At 47.9% G+C, this 20,028-nt stretch overlaps 1 protein-coding gene and 1 non-coding gene across 5 annotated transcripts in view; both read right to left on the reverse strand.

Moving 5' to 3' along the window:
* Window positions 1-2,035: 2,035 nt before the first annotated feature.
* LOC138958243 (vacuolar protein sorting-associated protein 8 homolog) overlaps window positions 2,036-20,028 on the reverse strand; it is a 63,587-nt gene continuing 45,594 nt past the window's right edge. For all 4 annotated transcript variants that reach the window (XM_070329353.1, XM_070329354.1, XM_070329351.1 and 1 more), the window contains 11 exons: window positions 19,845-20,001; window positions 18,834-18,923; window positions 18,192-18,255; window positions 17,497-17,594; window positions 16,771-16,852; window positions 15,623-15,705; window positions 15,164-15,244; window positions 14,433-14,608; window positions 4,742-4,949; window positions 3,841-3,909; window positions 2,036-3,020 (listed from right to left, as the gene is read on the reverse strand). In XM_070329353.1, coding sequence (XP_070185454.1) covers window positions 2,895-3,020; window positions 3,841-3,909; window positions 4,742-4,949; window positions 14,433-14,608; window positions 15,164-15,244; window positions 15,623-15,705; window positions 16,771-16,852; window positions 17,497-17,594; window positions 18,192-18,255; window positions 18,834-18,923; window positions 19,845-20,001 — 1,234 coding nt within the window. In that variant the 3' untranslated portion in view covers window positions 2,036-2,894. The remainder of the gene's footprint in view (window positions 3,021-3,840; window positions 3,910-4,741; window positions 4,950-14,432; window positions 14,609-15,163; window positions 15,245-15,622; window positions 15,706-16,770; window positions 16,853-17,496; window positions 17,595-18,191; window positions 18,256-18,833; window positions 18,924-19,844; window positions 20,002-20,028) is intronic.
* LOC138960573 (5S ribosomal RNA) lies at window positions 12,989-13,107 on the reverse strand. Its single transcript, XR_011454048.1, has one exon. It is a non-coding gene; the product is annotated as a 5S ribosomal RNA (ribosomal RNA).

Raw genomic sequence — 20,028 nt, forward strand, 5'->3', positions numbered from 1 at the left:
CATGAACGCTGGGACAGGTGTGCGATGGTGCATATGATGGCTTACACAGGAAGGACTGTACCTTTAAATAATTCAATACTACCGTACACTACATTGGGGTGTGCACGTTAAAGATCCCACGATTGACAAAGGGGTTTTTCCTGGCAAAATTGTATAGGCATAGATAAAAATGTCCACCAAAATACTCGTGTGACTTGGAATAATAGGCCGTGAAAAGTAGGATATGCGCCGAAATGGCTGCGATCTGCTGGCCGATGTGAATGCGTGATGTATTGTGTAAAAAAAAATTCCATCTCACACAGCATAAATAAATCCCTGCGCCTTGAATATGTGCGCAATATAAATTGCATAAACATTCTTTGTTTAAATCCCTGCGCTTAGAACTGTACCCACGGAATACGCGCGATATAAGCCTCATATTGACTGATTGATTGATTGATTTGACGGACTACAAGCTGCGACTTTTTTAAAAAAAAAATCGCATTGCGGCTTATAAAAAGATGTGGCTAAAACGTTACCTAAACTTGAATAGCATTCACCTAATAGAAGTCCCCGGGGATTTTCATTTCGCTCGATTAGCGATTACCGGTACTTTATTAGCTCTCTACTCAAGACTCGGCGCTTTTCTCTTTCTTTTGCGAATCTTCGTTTGTCAACAAGTCGTCGTGACAAGATAGCGCACAGAGAAACACAGGATGTATTAGGATCTTGCGCGCGCGAGAATTCGTTTTTTTGTGTCTCGTGATAGTTGGAGGAGCGAGAGCCGCCATGTTGTGTTTTCGTCTGCTCGAAATGTGCGCAAAAGTCGTAAATCATCCCAAAAAAGCTTATTCCGGGCGGGACTACATGTGTGTGTTGGTTACAAATTGTGTGTGTGTGTGATATTTTTCTTCAAACTTTTTCACTTTTCTTCTTTGTTTCACTTGTTTATTCTCGGAGCCGATTTCGCCAAATACCGTACTTTCGTTTGCCTGGTTGTTTTGATTGATTGACATGATCTGATTATATTTTTTTCGACGGCGGCTAATATAGTGACGCGGCCTATACGTGGCTCGTCCCAATTTTGTTTGTTAAAGTCGGGGGTGCGGCTTATAAAACGGTGCGTCTTGTAATCCGTCAAATACGGTCCTGCTCACTGATACAGTTTCTCAAAATCTCGACACAAAGTCATCACCAAAACTACCACAAATAGTTTTCAAATTTCCACAAATACAACTGTGCGGCACACAAAAATCTTGAACATCAATCACACAAACTGGATTTAGAGTGGGAACACAGACACTTTGGCGTAATTTTTTTCTTGGTACTTCTTCTTCTTCTTCTGCGTTCGTGGGCTGAAACTCCCACGTACACTCGTGTTTTTTGCACGAGTGGAATTTTACGTGTATGGCCGTTTTTTATCCCGCCATTTAGGTAGCCATACGCCGTTTTCGGAGGAGTTATATACACTGCATTTTTTTCTCATGGAATAATTACACACACCCTTACAACATTCTTCGTAGTATTCTGTAATAATGCTTATGAGAAAGAAAATCACATTGTGTCTGATGATGTGCTTTGGAGTACAAGTATTTAAACCACAATAAATAAGAATATTAATTTCACATGGGTACAAAAAAAGAGCTGTTTCTTTTGTTCTGCTCATCATATACCGTGTTTGTCCCTAATCTCCACATGTGCACAGAAAAGTTATGCACTCATAACTTCTTCTCCTTCTTCTTCGTTCATGGGCTTAGACTCCCACGTTCACTCATGTTTTTTTTAGCACGAGTGGATTTTTACGTGTATGACCGTTTTTACCCCGCCATTCAGGCAGCATACGCCGATTTTGGGGGAGGCATGTTGGGTATTTTCGTGTTTCTATAACCCATCGAACTCTGACATGGATTACAGGATCTTTTCCGTGCGCACTTGGTCTTGTGCTTGCGTGTACACACGAAGGGGGTTAAGTCACTAGCAGGTCTGCACATAAGTTGACCTGGGAGATCAAAAAATCTCCACCATTAACCCACCAGGCGAGGGCGGGGATGTAGCTCAGTCGGTAGCTCTCTGGATTTGTATCCAGTTGGCCGCTGTCAGCGTGAGTTCGTCCCCACGTTCGGCGAGAGATTTATTTCTCAGAGTCAACTTTGTGTGCAGACTCTCCTCGGTGTCCGAACACCCCCGTGTGTACACGCAAGCACAAGACCAAGTGCGCAGGAAAAAGATCCTGTAATCCATGTCAGAGTTCGGTGGGTTATAGAAACACGAAAAAATACCCAGCATGCTTCCTCCGAAAGCGGCGTATGGCTGCCTAAATGGCGGAGTAAAAACGGTCATACACGTAAAAGCCGTGGGAGTTTCAGCCCATGAACGAACAAACAAACAAACTATCTTCACAGACAAGGTGGGAATTTGTCATCTTTTAATTACCTTAAATTCTCACAATTGTTTTCTAAATGCTGAGGCATTAAATGAACATTCCAACTACACTGTTTTGAATATTATCTTCAAAACAATACATGACCTGAAAAAGAAGGAAAACGAAGATCCCACTTCTGTCTCATTTCTTAAACCTTACGCAGGCATTCTATTAAAGGTTACACAACGTTATTGTCTTTAACAGGTGTTGTGTGTGCACATGAATGCGCTTTCATACACACACACCCTCAAACTAATTTGCATGTAAACATACATGTTCGCAAACAAAAACACAAATTCCAAAATCCATTAGTCTTCACACATGTACACATACACAAACACACATGCGCCCACCCACACATGCACGCACGCACACACACACACACACACACACTGCGTAACAAAACTTGCACTTCTTACACTGTCAAAAACAAAACACACACTTTATGCTAAACAGCCTCCCACAGTCAACGTCTAAAACCATGCAGACAACGTTATCCAAGTTCCATGGGCGGTGGTGGTGCTAATCTTAGACGGAAGTTTTCGTTCTGGAACACACTGAGGGGCTTGTGGTAGCCTGAGGCAGACTCTGGTTTGGCCAGCTCCGACAGGATGGCCATCTGCAACACAGGAAATACAAATAACACATTGATTGGAACACACTCAGAATACAGAAGTACAGTGGTACCTGTGATGCGAGGCCCCTCCAAGGAAAGGACACATGCCAGGGCTGGATCTAGGGGGTTGGGGGGGGTCCTGGATACCCCTCCCCCCCCCCCCCCTTTACCTGGCAAATGTACCTTTTTTTCTCAAGGAGAGACCAAAAATACACGTGTACCTCTTTCAAATGCTAAATTTCATAAGCAACTGGGTCCTCAAAATACACATGTACCCTTTTCAAATGCTAAATTTCATCAGCAACTGGGTCCCCAGATCCCCCGCCTGGCCGGCCCCTGTACAATTGACTGATTTTGAAAGCCCCTCCCCCCCCCTCCCCCCCTCTCATACACAAGGTGAGCCTGCATCCAAACGACAGGCCTCCTGCAATGTAGGGACACTCTGGTGTGCCCTTTCATGGTATACGGTTTTTCCATCGAAAGTAGCCTCTAATAAAAAAAAAAACTAATACAATACTTGTAGTTAGCATACATTCCCATCATGGAAAATAGTGCCTAGAATGAAAATTTTCTTCAATGAATTCATTCTTGTCAAGTACATATGGTGACTTTCTTCAGAGAGTGATGCATCTTTTAACAAACAAGAACCTTAACAATTGCTTGAAAGAGTTCAATCCTTTTTTTTTTTTAAAACACAAATCTAAACTTTTTCAGTGAGTAGAAATGTTCCCACTAACAAGATCCCAAGACACACTTTCTTTAACAATTCGTAGCCATGTTATGTATTATTGTTAACCATTCAACTTTAAAAAAGAAGACATACCCTGGATGGCGTTTTCATGGCTCTACGCATGTTCTCGAAGGCAGCAACATGATGGGGATCAAGGGACATCTGCACATAAGCATGGAAGTATTTGCCAGATTGATCATCAAGCTGTCACTGTAAGGTATTCATTAACAGACAAAAGAAAAACATTCACCTCACTCACATCCCACATACAGACACAAAAACGTAAGAATTGTGGAAAAAGAACAATACAGCTTTACAGTAAAACCCCTCCAATTTAACTCCGCCCCCTCCCCCATCTCTCTTTAAGAACAACTCCTTCCCCCTCCCAAAGGAAACCCAACCCAACCCCCATCCACAATTTTTCAAATCTTGCCTTTTCCCATTTTTTGATCATAACGTCTTTCATCCAAGAATGCCCAATATCGCCTGGTATGCAATAAATTGCCGACTACATACTATGCTACCTGTGACGTATATCTGTTTCCCTTTCTACCGGCTTCAGGCGAGGTGTGAAATATAAATATTTCTGAAATACTTACTGTGGTTACTTTGCTACATTTCTTAACTTGAAATGGACGGTTGGCAAGGGTTCTTCCTCTTTACAACTTCCTCCCTTTCAAGTCCTCATCTTCTCAAATTTGTAGCCATTTTAAATGGAGGGCTTCTTCAGAGTTGTTAGGAATCACAACTGTATGGCAGTTATTGCCCTTCCTCAGCAGTCACATGGGCTAACATGACTGCCACGTCATTCCTTTGTGGATATGTTTATTGTCGTGATTGCAGACCTTTGGTTGATGAGTGTAATGATGGGATGTGTGCTGCATAACTATGTTTGAAGGATGAGGCTAAAAGTTAATCAAATTTCAGTTGGAACTTTTATTGCTTTACTTCGTTCATTTCTTTCTAAGGTATATTTGCCACAAAAAAAACTAACCTCCTTTGCCTGCTCCTTGTCCCGCTTGTTCTTATTCCTCAGCTCCTGGCTGGGGTTGGACAGAGAGCGGTGGAAGCGAGTGCTGGTCAGCTGGCCGCCTGACCGCTTAGCGTTGCTACACAGGTAGCAGCAGAAGGTCTCCTCCCCGTCCAGCAAATGGATTGACCCCACCGCACGCAGGCACGGCTCATGATAGCAGTGACCGCACCTGTCATGGGAAAATAGACGATGTTCAGAAATACCTCAGTCCATTTCATGGATTGACCCGACTGCACGCAGGCACGGCTCATGATAGCAGTGACCGCATCTGTCATGGGACAATAGTTTGCTGTGCGTTGAGCTCATCCCACTAAGCAAAGTATACTTCCTGAAGCTGCCCGCACAAAGCTTTAGCACTGAGTTTTCAGTCAAAAGACTTTGCAAAGTCGACTTCAGGCTTTATTAAGGGCGTTCTTTAGCTGAGAATTATAGCATGTTGTAAAAAGACTAGATTGACCCCACAGCACGCAGGCACGGCTCGTGATATCAGTGACCGCATCCATTATGGGACAATTAACTAAGGTGAACCAATGATGAAAACAATTATGACGAACAGCAAAATATATCATTATTATTAATTCATTTAAACACAACCATGGTAATAGAAAGAGAGAGAGAGTGAGGGAGGGAGAGTGAGGGAGGGAGAGAGAGAGAGGGAGAGAGAGAGAGAGAGAGATTGAGAGAGGAAGAGAGAGGGGGCAAGGGGAGGGTGCGAGAGAGAGAGAGGTAGAGAAAGAGCGGAGAGAGGGGTGGGAGAGAGTGAGCGAGAAAGAGAGATTTTAGAAGATTGTCCATGTTAAACGAAAGAATGATATTATTGCTATTTATAACCCTATCTGTTTATGTTTAAACTGTTCAGCATAGCTCACAGTATCAGAGAGAGAGAGAGAGAATGGTAGGGTTTATGTTTAAACTGTTCAGCATCGCTCACAGTATCAGAGAGAGAGAGAGAGAGAGAGTGGCAGGGAGGGTGAGAGAGACAGAGAAGGGGAGAGGGGGAGAGAGAGAGAGAGGACGATTATAGATAGAGAGAGGGAGAGAGGGGAGGGGAGGGAGAGAGAGGATGGGGAGAGAGGATAGAGAAAGAGAGAAAGTGTGCAAATGCCAGTTGACGGAGAGAATTATAGCTAAATTATAATTGATTGAAAATATTGTACATTTTCGAAGATTGTCCATGTTAAACGAAAGAATGATATTATTATTATTTATAACCCATTCTGTTTACGTTTAAACTGTTCAGCTTCGCTCACAGTATCATACTCGTAGCGAGTCATATTGTAACTGAGGTTCAAAAATAAAAGAAAGAAGAAAAAAAAAAGAAGAAAAAAAAAGAAAAAAAAAAAAAAAAAAATCATGGGACAATTAAGTTTGCTGTGTGTACAACATATTTAGCATATTTTTTGTAAAAACTTTACAAAGGTTGATTTTGTTAATTACTTTAGTAATATCCCTCGAACAAACAATCATACAGGCATTTATATACTTCATAAAGACAGTGATACAATAAACGTTATTTGTATTTTTGACCAAAATATAACATTTTACATTGATCGAGATTGTAAGGCTTCTTTTTAAGCCTACTGTCTATATGATACTTACCGAGACAGTACTATTCTTGCACATTATCTATTATAGGCCGAAAAAATTGGACAAAACGCTGAGTGGGTACAATTATCTCCCATAACCATGCGCCACCGTGGATCCCAAGCACTGTCCGAGTGCTTCCCCCTTACAGGATGTAGGTGGCGCGTCCTCTTTCTTTATGAGCTGCAGACCCTCAAAAAGCCCATAACATATCAAGAGGGGAGGCGGGAGGGAAACTCTAATAGTACTGTCTCGGTAAGTATCATATAGACAGTAGGCTTAAAAAGAAGCCTTACAGTCAATATAACACTTACCTCGACAGTACTATTCTTGCACAGAATACCAGAGTGGTGTGAGGGTGATATGTAGAGTATTAAACTCCTTAATCAAAATCACTTAAATCCAAGGATTAAGATACCCAGGCAATTTTCGAACAGTACTACCGTAAAAGAAAATATACCCAAGAAACATACCTTAGACTGACGTGACCATGCTGGCAACCACTGCTGGGTGGTGAACTCAATGTCAAAGTCCAGGCCACTCAAAGCTTGAATACCACTGAGTCTACGGCAAGTGGCTAAAGCGATGAGGAACAATTAGTCTTAAAATCAGCAACTTGATACTGATGCCTGCCAGGGGTTCAAACTCATTGCTACGCAGGAGTTTGAGGACCAGAAAGACATCCCCCTTGGGAAATGAAACCCGAGGTTTAGACACCGCTGCATTGCTAATACCCGAAAGGACATTAGCGATGAGGGAGGACCTGATCAAGTGTTCAGATCTGCGACCAGTAGCGGCCGCAATCGTGGAAGCGATGGCAGATCTGTATCCAAGAAGAGTCTTAGAAGAAAGACTCTTCTTTTGATACACTTCCACCAGGAAGTTGGCCAAGTCCTGTGTTGAGGGATAAAGCGGCTTTATCCCCTTGGACAAGGCGAAGGTGGCCCAAGCTCTCCAGCGTAAGTCGTAGAGCTGATTAGTTGATCGCCTCTTAGCGTTCAAGGAAAACTCTACTGAACTCTTGTGCAATCCTAGTGCAAGCAGTTTGGAGCGCACAAGAGCCATGCGGTCAAGCACAGACTCTCTGGACGTGGATGAGGGAGGCATGATCGAGGCTGGAGCAGACCTCCCCCGTCCAGATCCAGAGGTAGAGGGTCTACGTGGGTGAGACCGCGAAGATCTGGAAACCACGGAGCTGTTGGCCAGTAAGGCGCGACCAAAATCAGTCTTGGTCGTTCCTGCAGATATTTTGCCAGCACCCTCGGAATCAGAGATGTCGGGGGATAGGCGTAAGCATCGAGGAGCCTCCACAAGAGAGTGAATGCGTCCAAGTGGAACGCATTCATGTCTCGAAAGGGGCTGACGTACCTGGGAAGCCGAGCGCTGAATCGAGTTGCGAACCGATCGATCAGAGGACGGTCCCACCTTGCCCACAGACGCTGTAGAACGTTGTGAGCGATGGTCCATTCTGTGGAGAGAACCTGATCGCCCCGACTGAGAATGTCGGCCAGGGCGTTCATTTTCCCCGGAACGAACTGGACTGACATCCGGACCTGATTGGTCTGGCACCAGAGCAGAATCTCCTCCGCCAACAGGGAGAGGGACCGAGAATTGGTGCCCCCCTGGTGGCGAAGGTAAGCTAAGCATGTGGTGTTGTTGTCCCCGTTGAAAATCAGAGGGGCCAAGGACAGGCCGAATGGGAGGGCCCGAAACTCGAACACTGTGCCCTCCCAAACGAACCGGAGCAGATGTCGGTACCCCGGGGCCACCAGGATGTGGAAGTAAGCATCCTGGAGGTCCCAGACATGGCCCAAACGTTTGGCCGGATGACCAACCGGACCGACGAAGGGGTTTCCATCTTGAACTTGCACCTGTGAAGGTACAAGTTCAAGGTGGAGAGGTCCAACACCGGCCTGAACCGGCCGTCCTTTTTGGGGACGGTGAACAGGCGGAAGCAGAACCCCCGAGAAGGCTGAGAAAGGGGGTAGACCGCCTTCTTCTCGACCAACGAGTTCACCTCGTCCTGAAGAGCCTGCCATCTGGCAGGGTCTCGAGGAGGGGGGAACGTCCAGGGTAGAGCGGACAATGGAGGTTGTGACGACAGCGGTAGAGAAAACCCCGACCACACCACCCTCAAGAAAAACTGGTTGGAGACCAGTCTGCCCCACATGCCGCGGGCCCGAAAAAGGGAACCGACGGACGAAAGAGGGGCAACTTGAGGGGGCGTCAACGTAGGGCCGGGACTCACTGAAAATTCTGCTGGCGGGCAGGCGCAGGCTTGCGACCACCCCCCCTGGTGGTGCTGCTTCCCCTTACCTGTCTGAGCACCCTTCGTCTTGCTTGGGAACGCAACAGGCGCCTAAGAGGAGGAAGAAGGAGGCAGTGAAACTGGCTTCTTCTTCTTCTTCTGAGGCTGGGAGCTGGAGGTGACTGTAGCACTTCTCTTACTCCCCGCCGCCGTCGCCGAAGCAGCGAGGCCAACCATCAGAGAATCAGTGTTCCTCTGGCGTGTGGACTCCACCACAGAACGAACAGTGTCCGGATGAAAGAGGGAAGAAGGCTGAGGAAACGTGTTCCTCAGACTCTTCCTCATATCCGGAGGCACTATAGAAGTAGGCAGAAAATGATCACGGAACAGGGCCAATAAAGTGGACCCGTGTTCCAATGGCCAATTCTGCCGCAGACGTCACGCACGATCGCACGGCATGCAAAGCCCGATCCACTCGAACCGTGTCAAGGACCCGAGTGGAATCGGACTCTGCCCGATCGGGAGGGTTCAACAGTGTGGACAGCGTGCTCATCCATGTCAAGGCCTGTGATTGGGCCTCGACTGTGGAAGAAACGGTGGCCTCAAGATTGTGGAACGAAGCAGAGCTCAGTTCCACCTTCTTGACCGAAGGCACCTCCCCAACGAACACATCACCGTCAGCCCCACCCTAAACACTCGAAGTCTGGAAAGGGAGAGTTCGAGAGTCAAAGGGAAAAGGGAGGGACGAAACAGATTGGACACGAGGAAACAGTGGAGGTGCGCCTCCCAAAGGAAAGCATGGCACTGAACCCGCGTCCTCCCGAGGAACATAGGTCGCGTTTGCACGTGAATCTGTACTCCTCAGGCGATGTGCTGCCGCTTCCACCGTGGCACTAAGACTAGGGTGGAACGCGAATTGCCGGCGGACGGATCGTTCATAAAACGAGCCGCCGGCAGACGCGGCGTGAGCCTCCCACGCCCGGGCCGAAGCGGACTCAAAGGACGAGAGGGCGTCTCAGGGAAGGACGTCCTGAAACTGTTCAAACGTCCTTCTAGCTGTGCGAGGACGAGCCTCCTGCCTCTCGTCCTCAGACCCCGGGTCCAGGTCCTGTGTGTCAACACTAGACGACAGACGCTTAAGAGAGGCATCCGTGACGTCAAGACGCCGCGTGATGTCTGTCATGTACTGTTGGAAAGTACGAAGCATAGCTTCGGAAGTTCCATCAGAAACCGGCAAGGGTAGAGGATCAGTGTTAACCTCAGGGCGACCCTGATCCTCCTCCCTATCGTCCTCCGACTCACTCTCCTCTTCACTTCCCGACAACTCCTCAAAAGCAGGAGTGTAGGGAGCTTGAGGGGGAAGAGCCGAAAGCGATGAAGCAGGCTGTGAAGAAACGCCCACAGAAGCAAGAGGCCGCGAAGACCCCTGCCCCAAAGACGAAACGTCTCCAGCAGCCGAAGGGGGAGAAAAACAACAACCCTGCGACTGTTGGGTCAGCCCAGCCAACGAACCCCCGCCATTTATAGACTGAACAGGAACCCATCGGGTCTGATCAGAAAAGAAATGGTCCGGTCCGGTCGGGGGTGCCGATCCGGTCCGGTAGGGTGGTCCGGTGTTCCGGTCCGGTGCCGGACCATCCGGAGGTCCCGTTCGGCACCGAACCATCGTACCCACAGAAGTGTTCGGGTGGTTAGGTCCGGACGTGGACATACCGTACCATACGGACCCGTGGTCCGGTATGGTCCGGTTCGGTGCCAGACCATCCAGACCAACAGAGGTGGTCGGGTGGTCCGGCACCGGGCCATCCGGACCCCTAGGTCCGGACCCGTAGGTCCGGACCCGTAGGTCCGGTACCATCCGGAGGTCCTGTTCGACATCGAACCATCCGTACGCACAGAAGTGTTCGGGTGGCTCGGTCCGGGCGTGGACGTACCGTACCATCCGGACCCGTAGGTCCGGTTCGGTGCCAGACCATCCGGACCAACAGAGGTGGTCGGGTGGTCCGGACCGGTCCGGTAGGGTGGTCCGGTGTTCCGGTCCGGTGTTCCGGTCCGGTCCCGTACCATCCGGAGGTCCCGTTCGGCACCGAACCATCCGTACCCACAGAAGTGTTCGGGTGGTTCGGTCCGGACGTGGACACACCGCACCATCCGGACCCGTAAGTCCGGTGGTCCGGTGCCAGACCATCCGGACCAACAGAGGTGGTCGGGTGGTCCGGTCCGGACCGGACCACCGGTCCAGTACCGGACCATCCGGACCCGTAGGTCCGGTCCGGTCCCGCACCATCCGGAGGTCCCGTTCGGCACCGAACCACCCGTACCCACAGAAGTGTTCGGGTGGCTCGGTCCGGACGTGGACATACCGTACCATCCGGACCCGTAGGTCCGGTTTGGTGCCAGACCATCCGGACCAACAGAGGTGGTCGGGTGGTCCGGACCGATCCGATAGGGTGGTCCGGTGTTCCGGTCCTGTGGTCCGGTCCCGTACCATCCGGAGGTCCCGTACGGCACCGAACCATCCGTACCCACAGAAGTGTTCGGGTGGTTCGGTCCGGACGTGGACCTACCGTACCATCCGGACCCGTAGGTCCGGTGGTCCGGTATGGTCCGGTTCGGTGACAGACAATCCGGACCAACAGAGGTGGTCGGGTGGTCCGGTTCGGACCGGACCACTGGTCCGGTACCGGACCATCCGAACCCGTAGGTTCGGTCCGGTCCCGTAGCATCCGGAGGTCCCGTTCGGTACCGAACCATCCGTACCCACAGAAGTGTTCGGGTGGTTCGGTCCGGACGTGGACACACCGCACCATCCGGACCCGTAAGTCCGGTGGTCCGGTGCCAGACCATCCGGACCAACAGAGGTGGTCGGGTGGTCCGGTCCGGACCGGACCACCGGTCCAGTACCGGACCATCCGGACCCGTAGGTCCGGTCCGGTCCCGCACCATCCGGAGGTCCCGTTCGGCACCGAACCACCCGTACCCACAGAAGTGTTCGGGTGGCTCGGTCCGGACGTGGACATACCGTACCATCCGGACCCGTAGGTCCGGTTCGGTGCCAGACCATCCGGACCAACAGAGGTGGTCGGGTGGTCCGGACCGATCCGATAGGGTGGTCCGGTGTTCCGGTCCTGTGGTCCGGTCCCGTACCATCCGGAGGTCCCGTACGGCACCGAACCATCCGTACCCACAGAAGTGTTCGGGTGGCTCGGTCGGACGTGGACATACCGTACCATCCGGACCCGTAGGTCCGGTGGTCCGGTATGGTCCGGTTCGGTGACAGACAATCCGGACCAACAGAGGTGGTCGGGTGGTCCGGTTCGGACCGGACCACTGGTCCGGTACCGGACCATCCGAACCCGTAGGTTCGGTCCGGTCCCGTAGCATCCGGAGGTCCCGTTCGGTACCGAACCATCCGTACCCACAGAAGTGTTCGGGTGGCTCGGTCGGACGTGGACATACCGTACCATCCGGACCCGTAGGTCCGGCATGGTCCGGTTCGGTGCCAGACCACCCGGACCAACAGAGGTGGTCGAGTGGTCCGGCCCCGACCGGACCACTGGTCCGGTACCGTACCATCCGGACCCGTAGGTCCGGTGGTCCGGTGTGTTCCGGTTCGGTGCCAGACCACCCAGACCAACAGAGGTGGTCGGGTGGTCCGGTCCCGACCGAACCACTGGTCCCGTACCGTACCATCCGGACCCGTAGGTCCGGGGGTCCGGCAAGGGCCAGAGGTACTGTCCCGCACCGGACCCTAAGGTCCGTTACGGTCCCGTACCATGGGTCCCGTCCGGACCAAACCCGGAGGTCAAGTCCAGTCGGGACCCGTGGGTCCGGTTCGATCCCGACCCGTAAGCCTGGAACGTTCCGGACCCTTGGTCCGGACCATCCGTCACCCGAACACCAGACGCTAAGGAATGGCGTGGGGTCAAGACGGTCCGGTCGGAGGTGTCGGTCTGAGCAACAGAAACAATGTTCCCGTCGCCCTGACCATTCGACAGAAGTACCACGTTCTGTCGAACACCTCCACGTCCAGTAACTAGTCGGCCGGAGCGTCTTAACAAGAGGGACAGCCACCAGTCACACGGACGTCAGAGGGAACCGTAGTAGCAGTGGTCGTAGGCACGAAGCCTGAAACCCCTGCCCCCACAGGACCGCCCTGAACGGGGTCAATTCGCATCCCAACCCCAGCGGGGAGGGAATTCAGAGACCCCGTCATCTCCTCCGATCTCCCCCCCCAGGAGGCCGAAACTACTGTCGAAACAGCAGCAGACGACCCAGCGAGGGAGTTCAGAGGAGGACCCGTGTCCCTCCTGGCTTCCACAGCGGTGGAAACCGAGGAGGGCACAGGAGAGGCACCGGAAAAAGGAAGATTTTAATGCCAACTGCACCCGGTGTTCCCAGGCGGTCACCCATCCAAGTACTAACCGGGCCCGACGTTGCTTAACTTCGGTGGTCGGACGAGAACCGGTGTTTACAACGTGGTATGGCCGTTGGCTGTCAAAACCTGAGTCTCTCCAGTAGCCCCTAGATCGGATTCACCAACCCCCAAAGAGGGTTGGGAATCGACCTGCCCCCGGATTCGAGCCAGGGAGGAGAAGGAAACCTTCCCCCCAGGCTTGAAACCGGGAGGAGCTGAAGCCTGAGACTGAGGTCCGGACAACGGCGTCGAAGGGGGGGAAGCCTGTTCCACTGAATGAGAAGGAGAAAGAAGCTTTTTCTTTCTCCTCGACCTTCCCCGAACCTTCGACGGCGCAGCCCCGCCCGAAGTCCCAGGCTCAAGCCCAGCCTGTTTGAGCAAGCTCGCATTGAGCTTGCTCAAACAGGCTTTCTCCGCCCTCCCTCGCCGCAAACGCAAAGCGTTTGGGGAGGGAGAGTCGGAGCGCCGAAAGATCCCCTTCTCCGTGCGTAAAACATGACGCTGGGCGCCCGGAGAAGGGTTGCCCCCGGCAGACTCTGGTTCCGTAGAACCAGAGCCCAAAACAGGACGAGACATCCTACCTCGCCCTGTACGTACCCTTAAAGACCGAGAATTAACAAAATTCAAAGAAAATTTAGGTCAATACTCAAGTGAATGCGGCGAAACGAGAAGCAGACGACCGGTCACCACAAAGTAGGACGGGAGGCACGCCGAGTCCGCCACACAAAAACGGAGGCACAAGTTGAAGGAAACACAACGTAGCCTCAAGCCAGAAGTGGAATAACACACAATAATCCAACAGGTGATAGTCCACACAGAAAAGAAGCCTCTTAGTCCAAAATAATCCGGGAGCGTAGCAGAAACACAGCCGGTCTGACACGCGCGAAAAAAGAAAGAGGGACGCGCCACCTACATCCTGTAAGGGGGAAGCACTCGGACAGTGCTTGGGATCCACGGTGGCGCATGGTTATGGGAGATAATTGTACCCACTCAGCGTTTTGTCCAATTTTTTCGGCCTATAATAGATAATGTGCAAGAATAGTACTGTCGAGGTAAGTGTTATATTGACAGTCAGTGTTTCACTGAGACCACGCCAGCAGTGAACAGTGAACAATGACTGTCTAAAATGTCATATTTTGTTCAAAATACAAATAACAGAAATGTATTTTAGTTAGAATTCATTTTATTTTTTATGATTGATGCACTCTTTTATAGTCTCGGCTATAATATGAGTTTTTGTCAGACTCTGAGGTCAATTGGCTCAAAAAAGGGAAATTCAATGTTTTAATACTTTTATCGATATGTTCACACTTCCACATCACTCTTCAATCATTTGTTCAAATAATCAGCGGGGATGAAAATTCTAAAAAAAGCACCCAAAAAAGGGATCTCAGCCAGTGTACCTGAAGACAATAATGCCGTCAGCATCAGTGGGGTTGGAGGGCATGGTGTAGTCAGCGTTACACAGGTTGCACTGGTCGCCCCGCGGCACGAAGCCACGGTTGGCCGCACGCGTCAGGCTCCTCAGGTGGACGTACAGGTCGTGGTACAGCAGGTTCTTACACGTCGCCATCAATGTCTGCAACACGATTGAATATTTATCACTTGTAACAATTGTTCTAGGATGATCATCAGCTTCTTCTTCTTCTTCTTCTTCTTGCGTTCGCCGTCATACCATCAGGTTAGTCTGCGAGACGAATGACGCCGTGGCTTCCAGGTCTTGTCTGCTCCATCATCAGCTTAAGATGCATAATTATATCAAGTCACTAAGTCATCATGGGAATCAATCAGTTGGTCATTTAACACTTTCTACCCCACCTATGTTGACCAAGGTTTTTTTTAGCCGAGACCAGCTGTGCTGCAGCAGGTCACTCAGAATTGTAGTAACTGTGTATCAACACGCTGGAATGCAGGCGTTAGATGGACGTTACAGGAAGCGACTGAAGCTGACAGTCTGAGCGGATATATCCGTACCTGGTCAGATAGAGCCATATGAGAGACAATGAGTTAAAACTGCATACTCTCAAAATAACCCCGTGGAAGTGGTGGAGCATGCTAAAAGAACACTTACATTTCCGCCACTCTTTCAATACCATAATGCACACACAGTTGTTGAATTAAAACTTTCACTTACTTCCTCGTAGTTGTAGTTTTCCAGCATGCCGATGATCAGTTCCTTGATCTCGCCGAACTTTCCTGTGTTGTATGCTGGGTCCTGCAAGACAAACGAGCCAATAAATCCATCTTTAAAACACATACATATACACACATACATTCACACACACACACACACACACACACACACACACACACACACACACACACACACACACACACACACACACACACATACAGTCACACACACACACACATACATACATTCACACACACACACACACACACACACACACACACACACACACACACACACACACACACACACACACACACACACACACACTGTAGACATCTATGTCTGTATATTATTATTATGTGTCTGTATATCATTATTATTATTATCCGTTCATTCACACATTTAAACATACAATGTATTACCACACATACACAGGCACAAAGACACACACTGTCTTACATGCATGATCTTTTGCAGCATATCTGGCGGTGCAATATATCCCATCATACTGTTCAACACATGATGCGTCATGTCCTTGAAATCTGGAAAGGTCATCCTCCATAAAAGACAAATATCATTTCAAGTTAAAAAAAAAAAATTTTAAAAATAAAAAATGTATACAGCTGACAAAACGTGTAGAACTATGGTACGCGCTGTTCTCCAACTTATTATACTTAAGTTACACCTAGAGAGTACTAGAACTTCTAGAACTATTCAACCTAGCCAACCCGTTAAGCCTAAAATAAATCTTCAAGATTATTGTAACTTCATCCACAGGTGATTGAAAGATGGAAGAAAAAGTAACATCTCTCCCAGCATAAAAATGTGTAGAATCAACAAGTCTGAAACAGTAATAAAGTCCCAACACCTAGTACCTGTCTGTAATTCAGACCACATATATGTACGGTACAGTCTTGTTCCAAGACTAGGGTAACCATAGGTCAGTTGGACTGGGACCGAAAATATGTATAGGTCTAAACGTCAGAGTTCTGTCAGAAGAGCTTGATAAGATTGGACAACATTTTGGATGACATCATTGCTGCTGCAGGAACATTGAATTGGCAAGTCTCCATATAGTCATCATCTTTCCGTCCTCCGTTCCCTCCTCTTGATTCTTTTGTTGTATTAGTTGCTTTTTTCTATTCTTTGTCTTACATTTCTAATAAGGGTTTCTGACCTTGACATAACAATTGAAATAATAATTCCTTTCTAGATGTACATATTTATAACCACACTTAGTATAAGCTTAGCTTGTTGTGTGGTAACAAATGTTCATATCGTATTATACATGTCACCCTGTATTTCCGGAATAAATTTGGCTTAAACCAAGAGCTCTTACATATCAAAACTACCGGACAGTCCACTAGCCAGTGTTCAGAAGAATGCACCAGATCAAAAAAGTATACGTCAATGAACGAAGACCGAGGCCTGGGAACAACTCTGTATGTAGCTAACCCCACTGTCTGAACAAGCAGAGAAGGGTGTGTAAACCTTCCTTAAAAATGCCCATTTGTTTGCTACTCATTCAGATTTACTGTTCTCAACACACTGATTAGGAAAGAAAAAGAAAAGAGGAAGAGAAAGAGGAAGGCGATATGAGTACTCACGATCCAAGCGACTCTTGTCGGCCACGTCTTTCAGTTTGCGCTGAGGGGACATGATGGCTTCCAGCAGGGGGAACCACAAGGCCTGACCAATCAGAGTACAGATAGCTGATATAGCGCTAACAACAGCGATCTGTGCTCTCCGCACTTTTCATATTCACTATGAACAAAAACACCCTATTTCAACATCAAATACATATATATTCTAGCAAAATAATATAACAATACTTACAACAACACAACACAACATGATAGTCAAGCTAATTGACATGAAGAAGAATCCATGTAAATTCCCCCCCCCCCCCCTTTCCTACATGAAGAAAATACTGGTTGACCCCTCCCCCCGCCGCCCCCACCCACCCGGTACCCCCTTCAATGCACAAACATACACATTATCCACTACCTACCCCCACACACATATCCACACAGCAATCATCCCTCGACCATGACCAAGGTAGGGAACTCTTTCTTTATTGTGCATTTGGTGTTTGAAGCAAGACATGTAAATACAGATTTTAAACAATACCCTCCCACATATTACTTCTGACTATTGCTTTGAAAGACTGTTTTCTTGGAAGCACTCTTTTCTTTGAAGCATTCATGACTAGTACCATGACTGTTATTTTTATCAACTTGAACATTCTATAGGTTTAGTCTTATTTTTGGAAATCTCATGATATCTAAAACCTTACATTTATCGCCTTCAGCAAATGAGAAAGACATGTTTACCTCTCGTGCAGTTTTGTCCATTTTGCCAGAGTTTCGCTGACACAGCTGAACAATGACATACAGCTCTAGCTCCAGCTTGGAGAACAGTACGTCTATGTCTGAAACATAAAGATAAGATATCATATTGTCCTGTGAGGTTACCCTCATGGAAATTCAGGCTGCTTTCTCACCGAGATAAGCGAGCTGCCATACAGTACGGCGCCAACCTTTTTTTTCTGCTTGCATGCGTGTACTCATGTTTCCAAGCCCTGAGACTTTAGCTCAGTGAACTTGGGATCTTTAATATGCGCATGCGCGCACACAGGGGTATTCGAACACTGAGAAGAGTTTTGCACAAAGCATTTTCACTCACATCATCCTCAGGGTCAAAAGTTTAAACTGACCAACATCAGGAACAAGTTTGGGGTTCAGATGCTAAATTATGTAAAAAAAAAAAAAATTGTTCATGAGATGGCTAGAAATCGAAAAACAATATCAGATAAGTTTTGTTCATCTCATATTAATTGAAGTTTGTCTATCCCCTATAAAGACCATTGGGTCAATGTACTTATGAATGCTTTGTTTTGTCAAAAATTAAATATTCCATTAACTTACTATTCATGTTATCTAACATGTAAACCCAGCCAGTGATCATTGATTTGGTATGTTCTCCATATGTCAAAATAAATCAGTTGGTTCTTTTATTTATGACATACCTGAGACCTGGCTGTCAGCCTCTTGAAGAACTTCGATCGCCTGCTTCAGGTTATTATGAAGGTTCTGAAAAAGAAGGGCACAGCATGAACATAATTGGTATTTTTACATGGCTTTTGTTTGGTATACTCTCATATTCTGCCCGATACACAACCCACAATGTGGTCTTGCAGTAAGTATCTGTATTCTGTATAAGTCATAGTAACACGGCAAATGCGAACACAACATGACTGTTGTGTGATGACTTAAAGATGAAAATTATATGACATGTTCACACTAAAACAAGGCCAGTAGGCGATGTTCAGAAATAACTTTCAGTGAGTTAAACTTTCCCACGTGACATTATAGGCTGGTCAATAGCAAGGGAGGTGTCTGAAACACGTTGGACAAAGAGTACATGTAGAAAGTTTGCCTCACTAAAAGCAAGGGTATTCACTCTTTCACAACCCATACAAACCTTACAGAGTTATTTCCACAATTCCTCTACTAAAGGACAATTTGAAGCAGAAAACACCTTTTGATGTCCTCCGGTCTATTGACCTGCCTACAGCATACCTGTTTGTCGGGGACAACTGTAAATTGTGACACATTTAGCTGGTTCAAAGGTTGTCCTGTTATCACAGGTACCACTGTGTTGTGCTTACCTGCAGCAAAATGCCGAACGCACCCTGAATGTCTCCGGCCTTTTCCAGCAGGTAGGCTGTCGCTTCCGATACCTTGTGCTTACGACAAATCTGTTGAGAGTTAAATAAGGAAACATTATTATAATGAGTGAGAAGATTTTGTAAGAAATGACACACAGAATGGGTGGACACACTCAAAAACTGAGTTGGCTGTAGACTGTAGGCTGTAGCTTCAGATGCCTTGTGCTTACGGCAAATCTGTTGACAATTACACAAGAAAATACATAATGAGTGAGGAGAAATTGTAAGAAACGACATTCAGAATGGGTTCGGACACACTCAAAATCTGTAAGTCTGAGAACTGAAATACAACTCACCCACTCACACACAAGCACACTTACATTTCACACGGCCAGACACTCAGAAATAAAGGTGAGCGTGTAGGTACACACGCAGAGTTACAGACACAGGTGCACACAAACAAGCTAACATGGGAGGGGGGGGATGTGACATCAAATCTGTTGTAATATGAACAAGAACACATACTTTTACACAAACGAACAGACACAGACTCACAAAAACATACACTGAAACACAGATAGACACAGACAGACAAATGCACAAAGACTCACAAAAACAGACCCTGAGACAGTGTGTGTGTGTTTGTGTGTGTGTGTGTCTGTGCGTGTGTGTGTGTGTGTGTGTGTCTGTGCGCATGTGTGTGTGTTTGTGTATGCGTGTGTGTGTGTGTGTGTTTGTGTATGTGTGTGTGTGTGTGTCGTGAGAGACTGCTTAGGATTTTTAGATGTGTTTTTGTGCAACTCTAAATTTTTAGTAAATGTGATACAGTTTAGTGTTGTTAGTTGTTATCGCTGACACTGGATGGCAATTTTCCTTGTTTTTATAAGGACAGTCAACACTTTGAGTCTTGAGTCTTGAGAGACACAGACTCACAAAAACAGACACTGAGACACACAGACACAGACTCACAAAAACAGACACCGTAACACACAGACACACTGAGTCAGGTACCTGCAAAGTCTCTTCCAGCCTGTAGCCCTCGTTCATCTTGATGAAGTTGTAGACATCGCCGGGACGGAAGCGACACATGAGGTCAATGTAGAGTTCAACGACGTCAGGGTCAAGGGTGATCTGCTTTTCAGGGTGGAGGGCACTGCCGCTAGCCTCCCTGTTAACCAGTTCACAAAAGAGAAGA

This window comes from Littorina saxatilis, linkage group LG2, assembly GCF_037325665.1.
Source record: "Littorina saxatilis isolate snail1 linkage group LG2, US_GU_Lsax_2.0, whole genome shotgun sequence".
Lineage (NCBI taxonomy): Eukaryota > Metazoa > Mollusca > Gastropoda > Littorinimorpha > Littorinidae > Littorina > Littorina saxatilis.